We start from the raw sequence: 20,302 nt of genomic DNA on the forward strand, positions 1-20,302 counted from the left end.
GCATGGGAGGAAGGAAACTGGGGGATTCAGCTTTGCGGACCGAGCGGAGGTGTTCGGCGCTGCGAAACGATCGCCCAACCTCCGCTTGGTCTCACCGATATAGATCACCTGAAGAAGGGTTTCGGCCCGAAACGTTGCCTATTTCCCTCGCTCCATAGATGCTGCTGCACCCGCTGAGTTTCTCCAGCTTTTCTGTGTAACCTTCGATTCTCCAGCATCTGCAGTTCCCTCTTAAACACATGAGTCAAGAGGGGGTTTGTTTGTGAAGGAAGGAACTGCACGCGCTGGTTTAAACCGAAGATCTTTGGTTTAAACCGAAGATAGACACAAAAAGTCGGAGTAACTCAGCAGGACAGGCAGTAGAGGGTTTTGTCAGCTGCACCGGGACTGGAGCATGGAAAATTCTTTCTCGGAGCTGCAACACCCTTTACATATTAAACGCAAACACAACAAATACATTCTCCTGAGGGTGGTGGCTATACGGAATAAGCCGTTAGAGGAAGCAAGGGTGTTTTATTGTCATTTGTCACAGTTAGAAGAATGAAATTCTTACCTGCCGCAGCACAACAGAATGTGTAAATACTATAAACAATGATAAACGAGTGAAAAAAAGTTCAGTGTGTATATATGCACATACTCACAAGTACACACACACACACACACACACACACATATATATATATATATATATTCATTTCACTTGCACTTTATGTGCAGTGCGACGAATAAACCCGTATTGTATTGTATATAATATATGTAATATATATATAATATATATATATGTATGTGTACTTGTGAGTATGTGTGTGTATATATCCATATGCATATATATACAAATTCTCACATATAAATATATATATATATATTAGGTAGTTGAGACAGGTACTGTAAATATTGAGAAGACCTCCATCTGACCTCCCTACCATCGAGGGGTCTATCGCAGTCGCTGCCTCAAAAAGGCTGGCAGTATCATCAAGGACCCACACCATCCTGGCCACACACTCATCTCCCTGGTACCTTCAGGTAGAAGGTACAGGAGGCTGAAGACTGCAACGTCCAGGTTCAGGAATAGCTACTTCCCCACAGCCATCAGGCTATTAAACTCAACTCATACAAAACTCTGAACATTAATAGCCCATTATCTGTTTATTTGCACTTTATCTGTTTATTTATTCATGTGTGTATATATTTATATAATGGTATATGGTATATATAATGGTACATATATTTATATAATAATACAGAAGTGATCTGTTCTGTATTATTTATGCCTACTATGTTCTGTTGTTGTGCTGAAGCAAAGCAAGAATTTAATTGTCCTATCTGGGACACATGACAATAAATTCTCTTGAATCTTGGAGATATGGGATGTTTAGAGCAAAGGGCAGGTGGGACTGGTGTAAATAGGTCATGTTGGTCGCTGCTTTGCGTCAGTTCCTGCGGGCGGCGCGGTGACGCCATGACGCCGCGGCCGGGGCTGGGCGTCAGTTCCGGCGGGTGGCGCTGGGAGATGGCGGCCGAGCGAGATGACGGCGGTGGAGCTGGAGCTGGAGCGGGGCCCAGTGGTGGCGGCGGCGGCGAGACGGGCTCCGGCGGCACCGAGCAGCTGCACCAGGACAACCCGCTGCTCACTCTCCCCATCGTCGCCATCGACACCATCCTCGGGCTGATGGCCTACGACGAGATCAGCGGCCTGCGGATGGTGAGTGAGAGAGCGGCCGGGGCGGGAGCGGGGAGAGGCCGGGGATGGGAGCGGGGAGAGGCCGGGGATGGGAGCGGGAGAGGCCGGGGATGGGAGCGGGGAGAGGCCGGGGAGGGGAGCGGGAGAGGCCGGGGCGGGAGCGGGGAGAGGCCGGGGATGGGAGCGGGAGAGGCCGGGGATGGGGTGGATGGCGGGGCCCAGAGCAGGAGGAGGGGGCCTGGGTGCCGGTGTCAGGGTGGGGTTAAGGTTCCCAAAACTGATCAACATGATGAGAGGAAGATGAGTGAACTTTATTGCCTTCCCTCACGGTGGGAAACGTTGATTCCGCGGTGGGAGTTGTTCATGTTAAACTCTATCGCGTATTGTGTTCGTTTGATTTGTCTGGTAACTCTAACCTCACTGTACCAGTTGGCGCATGTGACAATAAATGTAACTTGAGCTTGTCCATCCTCTGTTCTAAAGTAAAGTGGGAGAGTGGGGAGGATATTGCGGGTCTTTTCGGCCATTGGATAGATTTCTCCCAGGCTGCTCAATGTGATTTACAATACTGTGGTATTTACCTATGGCAATGGTCGTTTATCTGTGTCACAACTTAGGGAGTGTTGTTAAAAGTGAAAGTGTGGTTTCTTGTTTCTTGGTCCTCCAAAATATTCCAAACGGAATTTAAACTGGAGGTGGTGGAGGGAGGACTTAAGCCAGAAAGGGTTTTTGGGAAGAAAGAAGAATAAAGAGTTCATTTGGTTTGTTGAGTCTGAAGTAACTCAATGTACAATCCAGCAGGTCCCACTCGCTGATCCTCACCTGCAGCCCTGCAATTTCTTTCCTTTCAGGTCTTTCTCTCGTTCCTATTTTAAACACCCAGTGTGACAATGGAACATATGAGAAATATCTTTTGTCAGCACCATCTCCCTGTGTCACCTCGTTCTGTAATGTCTGACATAAGTCGTATCTTCCCACTTGCTGGTTTAAAATCCTGCCCGATTGTCACCCAATCTACTCTTTCAAAGTGAATGACCACAACGTCTTCACAATTGAAGTCACTGCAATTTCCGTAAAAGCACCTCTCCATGACCTGATCTCACTAAACAGAAGGTGACATCTCATTTTATTACGATGCATACCACAGAAATACCAGGGCACCTCCAACGGGAGAGTTGATCTACTTATTCTTGGCAATCAATACTGTTCCCATTAACCCTAGAAGGGGCACAATATTAACCAAAGATTGGGCCAGATACACCATTGTCCTGGTTCAAGGGACTGGGTGTTCTTCGTCTCAATTTATGACGCTCAAACACCAATCGCAGTCCTCCCATAACTGTCAATTCCTGATCTCATAAATATTTATCTGTCCCCCATCTTAAATATAATCCAATAATCTAGCCTCCACCATATCTGGAGCAGAAATTCACGACACTCTGAGAAAGGTTTCTATGTCTCTCAGTTTTAAAGAACCAGCCCCATTATAATTATATCCCCTTGCTTGAAAACGGCCACTGGTTGAAGCATCTCAACATCAACCATGTCAAGCCCCCTTGGGATCTTGTAAATTTGAATAAGGTTACCTCTCATGTTTCTAGTGAACACACTTGTATCAAATATTCATCTACCTCCACTATAAATACTTATGAAATAGCTATGAGGCCCAGTTTTAAATGACAACTACAACAAAAGTTGTGGTTATTTGTTTGAGGTTCTCCCGCTATTGAAAGCATCCTAACATCTACTCTGTCAGATTGTATGTTTAAGGTCACTCCCTCAGTCTGCTACTGTCTATTTTTATGTAAGAGGACCAAGACGGTGCATGCTATTCCGGGTGTGGCCTCCCCACCACCCCGTGCGACTATAACAAAGCCCCCTTCCCTATTTTTAAACTCCAATACCTTCACAATGAAGGCCAATATACCATTTGCCACCTTAACTACTTGTTGGGCCAGCCTACTAATTTTAGCCATTTATACATGAGAATTCCCCTGCATGCCTCATATTGACAGTTTTTTCATTTAATAAACTAGAAAACCTGCCTTTTGATTCCTTTTACCAATGACTCACACTTCTCCACCATACACACCATTTGCTCAGTAACTCTATCTACTACTAACAAAATGTACTGTGTCCCATGTCACTGTGACAACCGCCCAGACCCATGAACTCTACCACCATGGAGGTCAAGGGCAACAGATGCAGGGGAGCCCCACCACCTGTGAGATCCCCGCCAAGTCGTGTACCACAATGTTTTGGTAATCAATGGCCAGTCATTCGTGCAACTGCCTTCCCAATGGCAATGGGAGCATCTTCACCGGGTGAACTGCAGTCATTCAAGATAGTGGCTGCCCACCACAGTATTGAAGGCAATTAGCCATGAATGCTATAATAAAGGTTTCTAACTAATTAGCACTGTGTTGGTAATACGGCTGATGGTCTGTGAGGATCTGTCGTTGACTCTATTCTTGCCCCAGGTGTGCAAGCGGATGGATGCAATCTGCCAACGCCTGCTGAACCAGGGGTTCCTGAAGGTTGAGAGGTATCACAGCCTGTGTCAGAAGCAGGTCAAAGCTCAGCTGCCCCGGTGAGTAAGCAGAAGCCTGAGATCCAGCGCCCTCAGATATGGGCTGTGGTCACAGTTTGTTTTGGCAGAGGGCACAGGCGGCCACTAGATTTGATAGAGGTCCATGCAATCCAAACACGCCTCAAGGGACATTTGTCATGTGACCTCTATGTCTCAGAGGACCTTGCAAGTGAGACACAGCTCAGGGCCATTTCATTTCTGTTGTGTGACCTCATCTTCCCAGCAGTTAGGAGCTCGTTAGATTTGTAAAATATATGGACAGGTACATGGATGGGAAAGGTTTCGAAGGATCGGACACGGGCAGCCACGGAAGGTTAATGCTCATCCTCGTGACTCAGTGAATGTAGGCAATTTCTCCAGCAATTTAACGATTGGATTAAATATCAGTATTGTCTGGGAGAAATCAAAGTTCGGAGCTTGTTTACTTTGGAGGGAATCGTGCCATCCCCACTTTGGTGATTCTCCGTCCATCCTGTGTCCTGGAGGGGGGGGGGGGGGGGGGGGGTGGCTGGACAGTGCCCGGGGCGTGAGGTCTGGTTGGATTCCTTGGCGCAGGCTTGGATGTGACAAGGTTACGTCTGAAGAAGGAAACGTTGGCTGTCCATTCCCTCCACGGATGTTGCCTGACCCGTTGAGTTCCTCCAGCCCTGTGTAGTTTTGCTTAAGGTTTCAACAACTGCAGTCTCCTGTGGTTATGGCTGGTCTGGCGTAGCACTGGTTTGATCTGTAAGCTTTGGTGGGCAGGGTGAAAGAGAGCACCAGTCAATGAGCGCGGCGAGGGCTAATTCTTTCTCCTTCCAGGCGCGAGTCGGAGCGCAGGAACCACTCTCTGGCACGCCACGCGGACATCTTGGCGGCCGTGGAGACCAGGCTCTCCCTCCTGAACATGACCTTCATGAAGTACGTCGACACCAATCTCTGCTGCTTCATCCCGGGCAAGGTGTGTTTGTGGACGGTCGCTCTGTGCTGGTCTGCTACCCATCGGGGTGGGAGAAACTGCTGGAATTATCAGATGCAATAACATGCACCTGGCTCTGGAGAAAATGTGTAGAAAAGAGCTGCAGATGCTGGAATCGAAGGAAGACACAAAATGTGGGACAGGCAGCATCTCTGGAGAGACGGAATGTGTGAAGTTTCGGGTCGAGACCCTTCTTCACACTGAAACGTCACCCATTCATTCTCACCAGAGATACTGCCTGTCCCGCTGAGTTACTCCAGCATTTTGCATCTACCTGACTCTGGAGAAACACTGATGGAATTTCTACCCAGCTGGCATAGACTCAATGGGCTGAATGTCTTTTAGTGCTTAATCCTGTTTTATGCTCTTCAAATTTGAACGTAGATGCATAGCCAATAGGTGCAGGAGGAGGCCATTCGGCCTTTCGAGTCAGCACCGCCATTCAATGTGATCATGGCTGATCATCCACAATCGGTACTCCATTCATGCCTTCACCCAATATCCCTTGCTTCTGTTAGCCCCAAGAGCTCTATCTAACTATTTTGAATGCATCCAGTGAATTGGCCTCCATTACCTTCTGAGGCAGAGAATTCCACAAATTCACAACTGGGTGAAAAATTCTTTCCTCAGTTCTAAATGGCCTTATTCTTAAACTGTGTCCCCTGGTTCTCGACATCAAGGTGTCTTGCATCTAGGGTGTCTAATCCCTTAATAATTTTATGTGTTTCTATAAGTTCCCCTCTCATTCTATATTCTAGTGAATATAAGCCTTGTCTCGCAATTCTTTCATCATATGACAGTCCCACCGTCCTGGGAATTGAGCTCGTGAACCTACGCTGCACCCCCTCAATAACAAGAATGTCCTTCCTCAAATTAGAAGACCAAAACTGCACACAATACTCCAGGTGTGGTCTCACCAGGGCCCTGTACAACTGCAGAAGGACCTCTTTGTTCCTATACTCAACTCCTCTCGTTATGAAGGCCAACATGCCATTAGCTTTCCTTGCTGCCTGCTGTATCTGCATGCTTACTTTCAGTGACCGATGTACAAGGTCACCCAGTTTTCGTTGTACTTCCCTTTTCCTAATATGACACCATTCAGATAATAATCTGCCCTCCTGTTTTTGCCACCAAAGTTGATAACCTCACATTTATCCAAATTATAGCATCCTCTTCACAGTTCACACTGCCACCCAGCTTTGTGTCATCTGCAAATTTGCTAATGTTACTTTTTATTCCTTCATCTAAATCATGTATATTGTGAATAGCTGTGGTCCCAGCACCGAGCCTTGCGGCATTCCACTAGTCACTGCCTGCCATTCTGAAAAGTCCCATTAATTCCTACTCTTTGTTTCCTGTCTGCCAACCAGTTCTTTATCCATGTCAATACCCTACCACCAATACCATGTGCTCTAATTTTGCCCACTAATCCCCTGTGGAACCTTATCAAAGGCTTTTTGAAAGTCCAGGTACATGACATCCACTGACTCTCCCTTGTCCATTTTACTTGTTACATCCTCAAAAAATGCCAGAAGATTAGTCAAGCATGATTTCCCCTTCGTAAATCCATGCTGACTTTAATCGATCCTGTTACTGCTATCCAAATGTAGCGCTATTACACCTTTATAATCAACCAGCTTCCCCACCACCAATGTTGGACTAACTGGTCTATAATTCCCTGCTTTCTCTCTCCCTCCTTTCTTAAAAAGTGGAATAACATTAGCTACCCTCCACTCCACAGGAACTGATCTAGAATCTACAGAACGTTAGAAAAAGATCACCAACACGTCCACGATTTCTAAAGCCACCTCCTTGAGTACTCTGGTTTGCAGACCATCAGGCCCTGGGGATTTATCAGCCTTCAATCCCATGTCTACCCAACACAATTTCCTGACTAATGTGAATTTCCTTCAGTTCCTCCGTCACCCTAGGTCCTCTGTCCCCTAGTACATCTGGCAGATTGTTTGTGTATTACTTAGTGAAGACAGAACCAAAGTACCTGTTCAACTCATCTGCCATTTCCTTTCCCCCCCCCATAATACATTCACCTGTTTCTGTCTTCAAGGGACCCACATTTGCCTTAATTAATGTGTTCCTCTTCACATCCTAAAGAAGCTTTTACTATCCTCCTTTATATTCTTGGCTAGCTTACCTTTGTACTTCATATTTTCTCCCCGTGTTGCCTTTTTAGTTACCTTTTGTTGATCTTTAAAAGTTTTCCAATCTTCTGGTTTCCCGCTCATCTTTGCTATGTTATGCGTCTTCTCTTTTATTTTTATATTGTCCTTGACTTCCCTTGTCAGCCACGGTCCCCTCTTATTCCCCATAGAATCTTTCTTCCTCTTTGGAATGAAATGATCCTGCATCTTCTGGATGATTTCCAGAAATACTTACCATGGCTGTTCCACCGTCAGCCCTGCTAGGGTCCCTTTCCAGTCAACTTTGGCTAAATACCTTCCCGGGATTGCTGGACTGCCATATGATTAAATAATGGAGCGACTGGGCTTGTATACACTCGAATTTACAAGGGGATCTTATAGAAACATAAAATTATTAAGGGATTGGACATTCTAGATGCGGGAAACATGTTCTCGATGTTGGGGAAATCTAGAACCAAGGGCCACAGTTTAAGAATAAGGGGTAGCCCATTTAGAACTGAGATGAGGAAATACTTTTTCACACAGAGTTGTGAATCTGTGGAATTCTCTGCCTCAGAAGGCAGTGGAGGCCAATTCACTGGATGCATTCAAAAGAGTTAGATGGGGCGAGCGGAATCAAGGGATATGGGGAGAAAGCAGGAATGGGGTACTGATTGTGGATGATCAGCCATGATAACATTGAATGGCGGTGCTGGCTAGAAGGGATGAATGGCCTACTCCTGTACCTATTGTCTATGTATCCATGCCGCCAACTAAATTACGCATGTGGCCTTGTGATGTGATATCACGTTCGAAGAATTACCCTTCAGTGTTGCTGTTTAGTTTATTATTATCACTGTACTGAGGTACAACGAAAAGCATTTGTTTGTGTGCTATCCAGTCAAAGTAAAGACCACATGATTATGGTCAAGCCACCCACCGTGCACAGAAAGGATAAAGGGTACAACGTTTAGTACACGAAAACTACGTTTTATTACTAATTATTTAATAGTAAAATTATTTTACTATTAAAAATAAAGTGAGAGGTTTATATGCATATTTTTTAACCTCATTTACTGCACCCTGTGTTCCTGATGTTGCCTCCTGTTGAGACTAAGCGTGACCACATATACTTGGTCTTCCAAGGCCAACTGAACCTCTCGTTTGCTAACCACTTTTACTCCCATTCCCATTCCCACACTGACAAATTGGAGGAATAGCTCCTCATATTTTGCGTGGGCAGCTTATAACCCAATGGTATGCGTATTGAATTCTCAAATAATGGGTCCCTTCTATAAACACCCTTCACCCCCCCCTCCCTCCTTGAACTTCCTAAGCCTTCTAAGAAGGTACAGGCGTGGGGTGCGTTTTCACCATAGCTTCGTGGCTGGTCCACAACAAGTTTCTGATGATTTATTCCTAGGAACCAGAAATGTTGATCATCGTTACTTTGGCACCATCAGTGTACACCAGGATGTGTGCACCGCTTTGCTTCCTGAAGTTAATCACAACCACCTTTGTCTTGCTGACATTAATGGAGAGGGTATTGTCTTTGGCCCCAGGTTATGAGGTTCTCAATCTCTGTCCTGTACTCCGTCTCATAGGAAGAATGCAGAAAGATCTGTACTCTGCATTTAGCTCGTGGTGTTCTTCCCCGGTGAGGAGGGGTGAATGGTGTGAGAGTGTTGAGGGATCTCTCTCCATTGTCCAAGCATGAGCATGTGTGGCAGTCTCTGTGTGGATTGCGATCAGTGCTGGGTAGTTGCTTTGTGGCTTCCCCTTACTGTTTTACCCATGCCTTGTGTTGCAATCTGTGTGCAGGTGATCGATGAGATTTACCGGGTTCTGAGATACGTAAATTCTACGCGTTCCCCTCAGCGAGCCCACGAGGTATTGCAGGAGCTACGGGACATCTCATCCATGGCCATGGAATACTTTGATGAAAAGATCGTCCCCATTCTGAAGAAGAAACTGAGCAATTCGGACATGTCGGGTCGCCTCCTGGGAGTGCCACCAGGTATGTCCCAGGCTGCCCGTGGCAAACAGCGCATCCCCCTGGGAGCGAGCACTGCCTGTGTGTAAATTATATAAACACATGTGCTCTATATCCCTACACATGTAAAGCGTGTGCACATGCAAGTGGGTGGATGTCACTAGTTCACTGACAGCGTCCCTCTGGAGCCCCAGCCCAGCAGTGGGACGTAGTTCAGAAGTTACGGGTGCAGAATTAGGCCATTTGGCCCAACAAGTCTACTCTGCTATTCAATCATAGCTGATCTCTCTCAACCCCATTTTTCTGCCTTCTCCCCATAGCCCCTGACACCTGTACTAATCAAGGGTCAGTTTGAAGAAAGGTCTCGACCCGAAATGTCACCCATTCCGTCTCTCCAGAGATGCTGCCTGTCCCGCTGAGTTACTCCAGCATTTTGAGCCTACCTTCGATTTAAACCAGCATCTGCCGTTCCTTCCTACACAAGAATCTTATCAATCTCCATCTTAAAAATATCCGTTGACTTGGGCCCCACACCTGTCCATGGCAAAGAATTTCACAGATTCACCACCCTCTGACTGAAGAAATTCCTCCTCATTTCCTTCTAAAGGAACGTCCTTTTATTCTAAGGCTGTGGCCTCTGGTCCTAGACTCTCCCACTGGTGAAACACCCTCTCCACATCAGGATCCTGTTGGAGAGGGTGTGTGTAGGCCGTATGTGGGACGGACAAAGGCCGAGGGTAGAGGTGGCGATGGGTCCCGTTTTGGTGGTGATTGATGCAGGAGGGGTGGGCAGGTTTGGACTGTTGCCGGGAGTCACAGGGTCCGGCTGCGGCTGCTGACACCCTCCTCCCCCCCCCCCCCCCCCCCCCCCCCCCCCCCCACTCCCCAGCCACACCAGAGCACCAAAGGATGTTGGAGACAGGAGATGGCTTCCCATGCAAAGTGGCCACTCTCGTTACAGCCATCGTCCTCCAACTGGCTCTTGGAGGAGCCCCATCCCACTCGTTCATATTAACGCCCATGATGAGCCCCCAACCGTCTACTTAGTTATACAGCAATGAAACGGGCCCTTTGTCCCACCCTGCCCCTGCTCCCATTTACCCCGATCCAATCTAAACGCTTCTCATCAATATGTCTGTCCATTTGTCTTTTGAAAGAGGTGGTTAAGTAATCTCTGGGATGATACGGGGAGCATGGGGGGGTTGTGGGGGGAAATGAAACGGGAACAGCTGGAGGAAATGCTTCCATTTTAGTGCCAACTCCAGCTGGCAATGGTGGGGTTGGCTGGGTTGTCGGTGGAGAGGTGGTGATGGGTGAGTGATGCACGGAGGGAGGGTGGGGGTTGGCTGGGGTGTCGGTGGAGAGGTGGCGATGGGTGCTGCTTGATGAGTGATGCGTGGAGGGAGGGTGGGGGCTGGTTGGGCCCCAGTGCCGTGGATCCATGGCCCTGGCTGCCTGTTGGGTGACTGAGGGGAGGGGAGCTCTCTGGGCGGTGAGGCAGTGGGGCCATCCCGGCTTTAACATGTTTATTGCCTCTGCCCTGTGCCCAGTTCCTGGACCATCCACGGCCCTGACGGCAGTGCAGCTCTTCTCCAAGCAGAACCCGGCCCGGCAGGAGCTGTGCAAGCTGCAGCAGCAGCTGAAGGCGCAAGGACTGAACGTGACCACCACCCGGCGAGAGGTGTCAGAGATCCGCGTCAAGTACCAGGAGCAGCTGAAGCAGCTGCAGGACCAGGATCAGAAGATCCTGGAGCAGAACCAGATCATCGGTGAGCAGAACGCCCGTCTGGCAGAGCTGGACCGCAAGCTGGGGGAGCACGCCCTCAAGCACCAGCAGAGCGAGCAGAAGATCAAGGACCTGCAGGAGCTGCTGGAGCAGGTGATTGAGACTGGCACAGGAGGCGGGCAGCTGCCCAGTGGACCCAACAAGCGCAAGAAGACTCCTCCCGAGGGCAGTGCCAAGCGCCTTCGGAGCCGGAAGTGAGCCGGCCTTTTGCGGGTGGTCTTCTGTCCTCGCGTCTGTGTGTCAGTCCGTGTTATGCAGGCGCGATGGCTCCAGGTGAGGTGCCTCGTGGCACCACGTGGGTCAGGAAGGTGGGCACGGCACGCTTCATTCACCAGCAGCCCGGGGAACTGGGAGTGGGGGGTGGTTGGGTGTCACTGACTGGGCAGCTAAACACAGTCCTGGGTCACGGGCTCCACCACTGTCCTTCCCGCTGCCCTGGATAACGGAGAACTGAACTCTACCCTTCTCTGCTCCCAATAAATGATTTCAGCCCATCCCCTGGTCCCAGTAACAAGGTCCAATACACCCGTCCCCTGATCCTGGGCAACAAGACTCGGCTAACCGTCCCAGGTGTCGGGTAGTGAAGGGTCATACCTTATTTTAGCCCAGCCCTGGATAATTCCTGCCAATCCCCCTGCAACAGGTAATTAACTATGTCCTTGCCTTGCCCGTCTTGGTTAATGGAGCGTTAACTGTCCTCGTGAGCCAGCTGATGAAGAGTTCGATGCCAGCGTGGGGCTGTCAACACTGCTTCACCTGGTGCAGCTGCAGGGGATGGAGTCGGCGCTGTGGCTGCTGATGTCTGGGGGAAGGTGAAGCGGTGCCCTCAGTGTCTGGGTTCTGTGCTCCCACGTCTGTGTCGTGTAGGGCCCTCAGAGTGCCGTGTGCCCTCTGGCAGGGTCGGCCGGGCTTCCCTGGAACCTCATTGCCACCATTCCCAGTGGGCTGGCGTGTGGTGGTTGTGAGGCATGGGCTTGGTCTGCACTCCTGGCACGGCCTCGGGAATATTAAAGCTGTTGTATCCGGACTTGGGCGCCTGCACTGAGTGTTGGAGGAAGATCGGAACAAGGCCAAAGCCACCTTGTGGACAAACGGGATGTGGACGCACACGGCCAGGTAGATGATGTGAGCCCTGGGCTGACTCTGCCCCTGACGGCTACTTGTCAGATCTGGTGAGAGAACAAACCTGGGGGGCAGCCGTCGTTCCTCTGCCCGACATCAGGCGAGGTCCAGTTACCATCCCAGCCCCCACCCCCTCCACCCCGCTGCTGGAATCTCCCACCTCAGCACAGCCTGGCCTTGTCACTGAACCACTGTGCACGTCTGCTCAGCACACAACCCCACTCCAGTGGCAGAGATTTGATTCTGTTCTGCGTGGAATCCCTTTGATTCCAGCTGTTGTTGCTGCCTGGGTTGGTAAGTGAAGTGAAGTACACCCTGCCCATCTAATGTGCTGAAACAGCCCATTTCCCCATAGCCCACTTTGAGAGGGGTCAGAATTAACCTGCGCTATAATTTGAACCAAGTTCACATGTTGTGTGCCTTTGCTTTGACCTTTGTCCACAGTCCCACCAACATTCAGGGATTTGAGGTGTGCCCGGTTGCACCTCAAAGCCCTAGACATCATAGTCATGTCCCAAACTTGTACATTGTTCCCCTGTCAAGCTACCACTGAACTGCACCAATGTTATGCAGGGAATGTGAGCCTTGATGTTGAGGTTTGGAGAAGTTCTACTTGATGTCTGGAAGGTCCTGAGGCCAAGTCCACGCTCACTTATGCTGACGTTCTCATGCTGTGCTGTAGCACAGTTACCAATACCCAACCTCCAGGCACCCAAGGATCAGACTTGGGGATCAGCTTTTGGTGGGGCTTGGGGCATTCTAGATATCATAGACTTTGGTGGTCTGAGATGATGGTAGGGGTGTTAGGGTCCTTTCCTGGAATGAGTTGACTCCTCAGTACATCCGATTCCTAGGGAGGCTATGCCACTGAGTGTTGGCTTCTTCTGTCCTGATATCTGGGCACCAAATAGCCATTGCTGGTGCCTGAGAAAATGTCCCAAAGAATGGAATTAGCTGGAAAGAGGGAGGGTGTTTCATAAAAGGATCCTGATGTTGACACCTTGGTGTCTTTACAACTTTGTAAGAAGGGAAGTTCTTCACGTTAAACTTCAAAAAGGAAAATACCTTGTGTGGGATCTGCTGATTCAAGTGAAATGCAGGGAAGGGCTATTTAAGGTGAGACTTCACTTGCTGACTGTTATATCGTGCAGCAATGTTTAATTGTTCATTGGCTTTTGTGAACTGAAAAATAAGTTATTTTTTAAACAAAAGTAGCCCACCGTTTCTTGCCATTTACACCCAAACTATTGGTGGCGTGGCCCTCTGGGCTACTCTGCCACCTATTTGTGTCGCCTATAGCTAAGCTGTGAACGGTGATTTCAGCCAGCCTTTGGAAGGTGATCAGTGACTCCCAGCTGGAGTTGGACCCTGTTGGCTTTGTCCTGGAAGAGGTGACTTCCATGCACGCCTCCCATGGGATTCTGACACTGCTATGTCTCTAGGATCAAAGAGCAACAATGTGCAGCCAGAATTTGATGTCTCATTGCCGATGTAATGCCTCAATTAGATGCCTCCCTTCCCTCCCCTCGGCAGGAGTCTGCTAAGGTGTCTACGCTCCTTGGCAGATGGCTAGGAGCCAGTGTTCAGCCCCAGAGGTGGGTCTGCTGTTGCCAGGGCTATGAATGCTGCTGCTGTGAGTTGTCACCGGCAAAAGATTCACAGGAGTCTGTGGGAATGGTATGACCTTTACACGGCCATTTGGTGTCTAACGTACTTAGTTACACTCGGTAACATGCTAACAGAGACATCTGTGTCTCTGAGATACACCACCACTCTGTAGCTCCATCTCCAAGTCCAGTTCTCCTTGCACCCAAACATCAATTGATCTATTCTGGGACTGAGTGTCCACAGGAAGTGCGGAGAGTTCTCAAAGCTTGGTCCACTCGTACCAATGATCCTTCCCTCGAGGCTGTTCCAACAAACGAGAGTTTCCATCTGCCCTAATCAACGGTGCTGAGCAATTGACACAAGCATTACACGGCTGAGGTGATGTAACCCCAACTGTGTCCTATGCTGCAGCCAAGACAGTTCTGCACAATGTACTTAAATTCAAACAGTCTCTGCACGTCTTGTGATTCAGAGCAGCTCTGCCGGCTGCGAGTAATACAACACAATGGGGGGGGGGGGGGGGGGAATTACACTGGAACATCTGCTGGGAGTGATTCGCAGGTCACCGTTGCAAGACAAGCAGAGCATCAATCCGGGGAAAAGCGATGGGTCTGCCTCATTGCAGGCAATATCAGACCCATGGGTAAGATATCCTGGATAACCAGTGGTGGTCAACTGTAAGGAGTACACACTAGGTTCTGGTAGAGATGAAAGGCAATTGGGCGTTGCTTGGCTATAAAGGGTGGCACTGATGGGTCATCGTCATACAGCATGGGCACAGGACCCTCAGAACCATAGCCCATGCTGACCAAAATGCCCCATCCAAGCTTTGTCCCATTTGTCTGTGTTTGACCCATTTCCATCTCAACCTTCCCTATCCCCGTACCTGTCCAATATCTAATGTTATTGCATCTTTCTTAACTATTTCCTCTAGCACCTTGTTCTATATTCCTATCACCTTTTGGAAAAAGTAGCCTCTCAAGTTACCTTTAAATCTTTCTCCTTTCACCTTAAACTTATGCCCTCTAGTTCTTGATTTCCCCACCCTGGGGGAAATAACTGCCCACCTTTCTCATAGCAGGGTAACCAGGCTGAATGCATTACTCCGAGTGTAACCTCACCAAGGGATGGTATAACTTCAACATAATGTCCTGATTCTACACACAATTCCCTGACTGATGAAGCCAAAAGCCTTTATTGCATATCGACCTGTGACACTGCTTTCAGGGATCTATGTTCTTGTACTCCTCAGTCCCTCTCTACAATACAACCCAGGGCCCTTCTGTTCCTATTAGAGGGTGTGCTTGAGTGGGAGCCAGCATGGAGTTGAACAGCCGAATGCAGTCAGAGAAAGATGGACAGAAATGTAATCAATCTGTCTACTTAACAGTGCATATCTGAATATTGGGAGTGTGGTAAATGAGTTGAGAGTACAGGGGCATGAAATGCGATATTAAAGCTAGTGGCAATTCCCAGTTGCAAGATGTTTAGTTGGAAGGGGTGGCAATGTTGGACATAGGAACAGTCATGATGGGAGGGGATATGTTGGAAGGGACATCAAATGAGGCTGTTTGTGTTGAGCCAAAGAACAAAGCAGTCAGGCTGGGGAGGCGCAAGTAGCCAGCACTTGGGTAAGACCAGTTATTCAACTGGGAGGTGATACAGGAGAACATCTACTTGAAGGAAGGCATGAAAGGAGATACAGGGGTTTTCAGGTTAATATGTCCCCACAAAGTACATGGGGAGGGCAGGTAAATCCAGAGCCTCCTTTATAGTAATAATCAGCAAACGGGGAAGACATACAGCACGGAAGCAGGCCCTTCAGCCCAGTTTGCCCATGCCAACCAAGGTGCCCATCCACTCTAGTCTCACCTGCCTACGGTTGGCCCATAATCTAAACCTTTCCTATCCATGAACATATCAATGTTTTTTAAATGTTGTTTCTAGTTTCTATCTCTGGCAGCTCATTCCATATACCCACCACCCTCTGTGGAAAGGTTGCCCCTCAGATTCCTATTAAAATTTTCTCCTATCACCTTAAACCTGTGTCCTCCAGTTCTTGATTCTACCCTATATATTCCCCATGATCCAATACACCTTCAGTGCCCTCCATAATGTTTGGGACAAAGACCCGTCATTTATTTATTTGCCTCTGTACTCCACATTATGAGATTTGTAATAGAAAAAAATCACATGTGGTTAAAGTGCACCTTGTCTGATTTTAATAAAGGCCATTTTTATACATTTTGGTTTCACCATGTAGAACTTACAGCGGTGTTTATACATAGTTCCCCCATTTCAGGGCACCATAATGTTTGGGACACAGCAATGTCATGTGAATGAAAGTAGTCATGTTTAGTATTTTGTTGCATATCCTTTGCATGCAATGACTGCTTGAAGTCTGCGATTCATGGACATCACCAGTTGCTGGGTGTCTTCTCTGGTGATGCTCTGCCAGGCCTGTACTGCAGCCATCTTTAGCTTATGCTTGTTTAGGTGGCTAGTCCCCTTCAGTTTTCTCTTCCACATATAAAAGGCGGGTCAATTGGGTTCAGATCGAGTGATTGACTTGGCCACTCATGAATTGACCATTTTTTACCTTTGAAAAACTTCTTTGTTGCTTTAGCAGTATGTTTGGGATCATTGTCTTGCTGTAGAATGAACCGCTGGCCAATGAGTTTTGAGGCATTTTTTTGAACTTGAGCAGATGGGATGTGTCTATACACTTCAGAATTCATTATGCTACTACTATCAGCAGTTGAATCATCAATGAAGATAAGTGAGCCAGTACCTTCAGCAGCCATACATGCCCAGGCCATAACACCCCCACCACTGTGTTTCACAGAGGAGGTGGCATGCTTTGGATCTTGGGCAGTTCCTTCTCTCCTCCATACTTTGCTCTTGCCGTCACTGATATAATTTAATCTCATCTGTCCGCAAGACCTTTTTCCAGAACTTCTTTGGAAACTAACCTTAAGTACTTTTAAGTGCTTCTTTGGAAACTAACCTGGCTATCCTAATTTTGCAGCTAACCAGTGGTTTGCATCTTGCAGTGTGGCCTCTGTATTTCTGTTCATAAAGTCTTCTGCGGACAGTGGTCATTGATAAATCCACACCTCTCCTGAAGAGTGTTTCTGATCTGTCGCACAGGTGTTTGGGGATTTTTCTTTATTATAGAGAGAATTCTTCTGTCATCAGCTGTGGAGGTCTTACTTGGCCTGCCAGTCCCTTTGCGATTAGTAAGCTCACCAGTGTTCTCTTTCTTCTTAATGATGTTCCAAACAGTTGATTTTGGCAAGCCTAAGGTTTGGCTGATGTCTCTTAACAGTTTTATTCTTGTTTCTCAATCTCATAATGGCTTCTTTGACTTTCATTGGCACAACTTTGGTCCTCGTGTTTTGAAACAGCAATAAAAGTTTGTAAATGTGATGGAAAGACCTGATGAAAGACTAGGTGCTGAGAGCTCTCTTATACCTGCATTAAGGAGGCAATTAAACACACCTGAGCAATTACAAACACCTGTGAAGCCATGTGTCCCAAACATTATGGTGCCCTGAAACGCTGCTGTAATTTCTACATGGTGAAACCAAAATGTACAAAAATACCCTTTAATAAAATCTGACAATGTGCACTTTATCCACATGTGATTTTTTCCATTACAAATCTCAAATCGTGGAGTGCAGAGGCAAATAAATAAATTATTGTTCTTTGTCCAAAACATTATGGAGGGTACTGTGTGTAAGATCACCTCTTCTTCCTATGCTCCAAGGAATATAGTACCCAGTCAGTCTCGTACAGCTGTAACATAACATCCCAACTGCTATGCTCAAAACCCTGACTGATTAAGTCCTTAACCACCTTATCTGCCTGTGACACCGATTGTACCACCACTCCTGTAAGTATCATCTGCAAACATACTAATTGTGCCTAGTACGTTCTCATCCAAATCATTGATATAAATCACTAACAATATGCCCATCGCTAGTCACAGGCCTCCAGTCTGAAAATATTCTTCCACCTTCATCCTGTTTCTTTCAATGAAGCCAATTTCTTAACCATGTAATCTGACCTTCCAGAGCTGCCTACCACGCGGAACCTAGTCAAAGTCCTTGCTGAAATCCATATAGACAACATTTTTTTAATTACACCTTCAAAAATATCAGATTCCTGCGACATGATCTCCCACATACAAAACTGCCGACTATCCCTAATCAGCCCCAGTCTCTAAATGTATGTACAGATGCTCCCTGATCTACGATGCTTCGACTTACGATCAGCAAACGCTCGGCAGCAGCAGTGACCCGCATGTCACTGGGTCACGTGATCACAATGTGTTAAACGTGTTTTCGACTTGTGACATTTTAGATTTATGATGGGTTTATTGGAATGTAACCCCATTGTAGATCAAGGAGCAGCTGTACTGTATATCCTATCCGTCAGCATACTCTAGTAACTTCAAGCACCATCGTTAGACTCACTGGTCTATAGTTCTCATGCTTTTCCTTGCAGTCCTTAAACAGAGGCGCAACATTTGCCACCCTCCAGTCTCTGGCACATCACCCACATTTAATGATGGCTGATATCAAGGGCACCTGCAATTTTCTTCTCTTGTGATACGATAGAACTTTATTTATCCCAGGAGAGAAATGTATCTGTCAACAGTCATAAAACACAAAATGCATGGAAGTAAAGCAACGAGTGGAAAGGATTGGGGATGTGCAAAGATTTGGGGGGGGGGGGGGGGGAATCAGTCTACCCCACGACAGAAGGGGGTGGAGTTGTACAGTTTGATAGCCACAGGGAAGAAGGATCTCCTGTGGGGTTCTGTACTGCATCTTGGTGGAACCAGTCTGTTGCTGAAGGTATTTAGGTTAACTAGTGTGTCATGGAAGGGGTTGAATTGTATGATCCAACATGCTCTGCAGTTTGAGAAGCATCTTCCCCCTCCAAGACCACCTCTCATGAATCCAACACCCCCAGGAAGGAGCAGATCATCTTGATGAGTTTGATTATCCTATTGGCGACCGATACCTTTGGCCTGCTGCCCCAGCACATTACAGTGAAGAAGATGGCACTGGCTACCAGCGATTGGTAGAACATCTGCAGCAGCTTACTGCAGACATTGAAGGAGCGGAGACTTCTCAAAAAGTACAGTCGGCTATGTCCCTTGTACAGGGTCTCAGCATTCCTGGACCAGTCCAGTTTACTGTTCGGGTATACTCCTGGTATACTTCACATCCGCACCATTGATGGAGACAGGGGACAGGGGTGTTCCTCTCCTTCTAAAGTTCACCGGTAGCTCCATAGTCTTGTCGGTGTTGAGCTGCAGGGGATTCTGCCCACACCACTCGACAAAGTCGTTGACGACACCTCTGTATTCAGCTGTATTGCAGAGACATCTGAAAACTTCTGCAGTTCCCACAGTGTCCTCAGATATATTCTGATCAGGCCCGGGAGGTTTGTCTACCTTCAAAGGTTTTGGGACATTCAGTGCTTCCTCAACTGTAATACTGACCGCCCTCAAGACACTTCCATTGACTGCCCCAAGTTCCCCTCGTCCTCATGCCTTTCATCATGGTAAAAACAAAGGAACAACTCATTGTGATCCTTCTCCTGCAAATCCATACAGAGATGACTGCTCTGATTCTTAAGGGGACTTATTCTCTCTCTGGTTCCTCCTTTTCCTTTAATGTACTTTAAAAAATAAAATCTCCAGATTATCTTTAATATTATCTGCCGGAACTACCTCCTGTCCCCCTTTTGCCTTCCTGATTTCCTACTCCAGCATGCTCCTCAGTTGCCAAAACTCCTCCAGCTGCCACTTCCTACCCCATGCCTCCTTATTCTTGACCAGAGCCTCAATATATCTCGTCATCCAAACTTCCTTACACCCATCTGCCATGTCCTTCACTCCAACAGAAACATGCATGCCCTGGACGCTTGTCAGCATTATTTTAAAATAATCCAACTTTCTGGACATTCCTTATCCTGCAAAACCTGCTCCAATCAACTTGAGAGAGTTCCTGTCTAATACCATCAAAGTTGTCCTTGTCCCAACTTACAATTTTAACTCTCTGGTCTGCCCTGTCTTTATTCATAACTACCTTAAACTTAATAGAACAGTGATCGCTACAGCCATTTGCCGCTCAATTTCCAAAGACTAGATCAAGCAGTGCCCTGGGCCTCGACATCGCCTGAGGAAATTTTCCTCAACACATTTGACAAATTCCGCCCCATCTAAACCTTTTGCACTATGATATTCCAGTCAATATTGGGAATGTTAAAATCCCCTATTATGACAACGTTATTACTCCTGCAGCTGCCTGTTCTCCCAACAAGGTGGTCATTCCTTTTTAATTCCACAGCAGGAGCTACAGCGATGAGACCAGGAACCAACTCTAGGACACTTCCTACTTCTCCTTGGAC

At 47.5% G+C, this 20,302-nt stretch overlaps 1 protein-coding gene across 1 annotated transcript; it reads left to right on the forward strand.

Annotated features, from left to right (window-relative positions):
• Nucleotides 1-1,483: 1,483 nt before the first annotated feature.
• On the forward strand, nucleotides 1,484-15,912 carry fbxo28 (F-box protein 28). The gene is made up of 5 exons (XM_055636254.1): nucleotides 1,484-1,702; nucleotides 4,162-4,271; nucleotides 5,073-5,211; nucleotides 9,189-9,384; nucleotides 10,911-15,912. Exons 1-5 carry the CDS (start codon nucleotides 1,511-1,513, stop codon nucleotides 11,342-11,344), a joined length of 1,071 nt encoding a protein of 356 aa, XP_055492229.1. The 5' UTR covers nucleotides 1,484-1,510; the 3' UTR covers nucleotides 11,345-15,912.
• Nucleotides 15,913-20,302: the final 4,390 nt, after the last annotated feature.

This window comes from Leucoraja erinacea, chromosome 5 (genome assembly GCF_028641065.1).
Source record: "Leucoraja erinacea ecotype New England chromosome 5, Leri_hhj_1, whole genome shotgun sequence".
NCBI classification, from domain to species: Eukaryota; Metazoa; Chordata; class Chondrichthyes; order Rajiformes; family Rajidae; genus Leucoraja; species Leucoraja erinaceus.

Bases quoted from the DNA above. Each gene is read 5' to 3' on its own strand.
- fbxo28 (XM_055636254.1), top strand. From the start codon at position 1,511: ATGGCGGCCGAGCGAGATGACGGCGGTGGAGCTGGAGCTGGAGCGGGG. The intron at 4,272-5,072 runs GTGAGTAAGCAG...TTCTCCTTCCAG, and splicing joins GTCAAAGCTCAGCTGCCCCG to GCGCGAGTCGGAGCGCAGGA. The intron at 5,212-9,188 runs GTGTGTTTGTGG...ATCTGTGTGCAG, and splicing joins GCTGCTTCATCCCGGGCAAG to GTGATCGATGAGATTTACCG.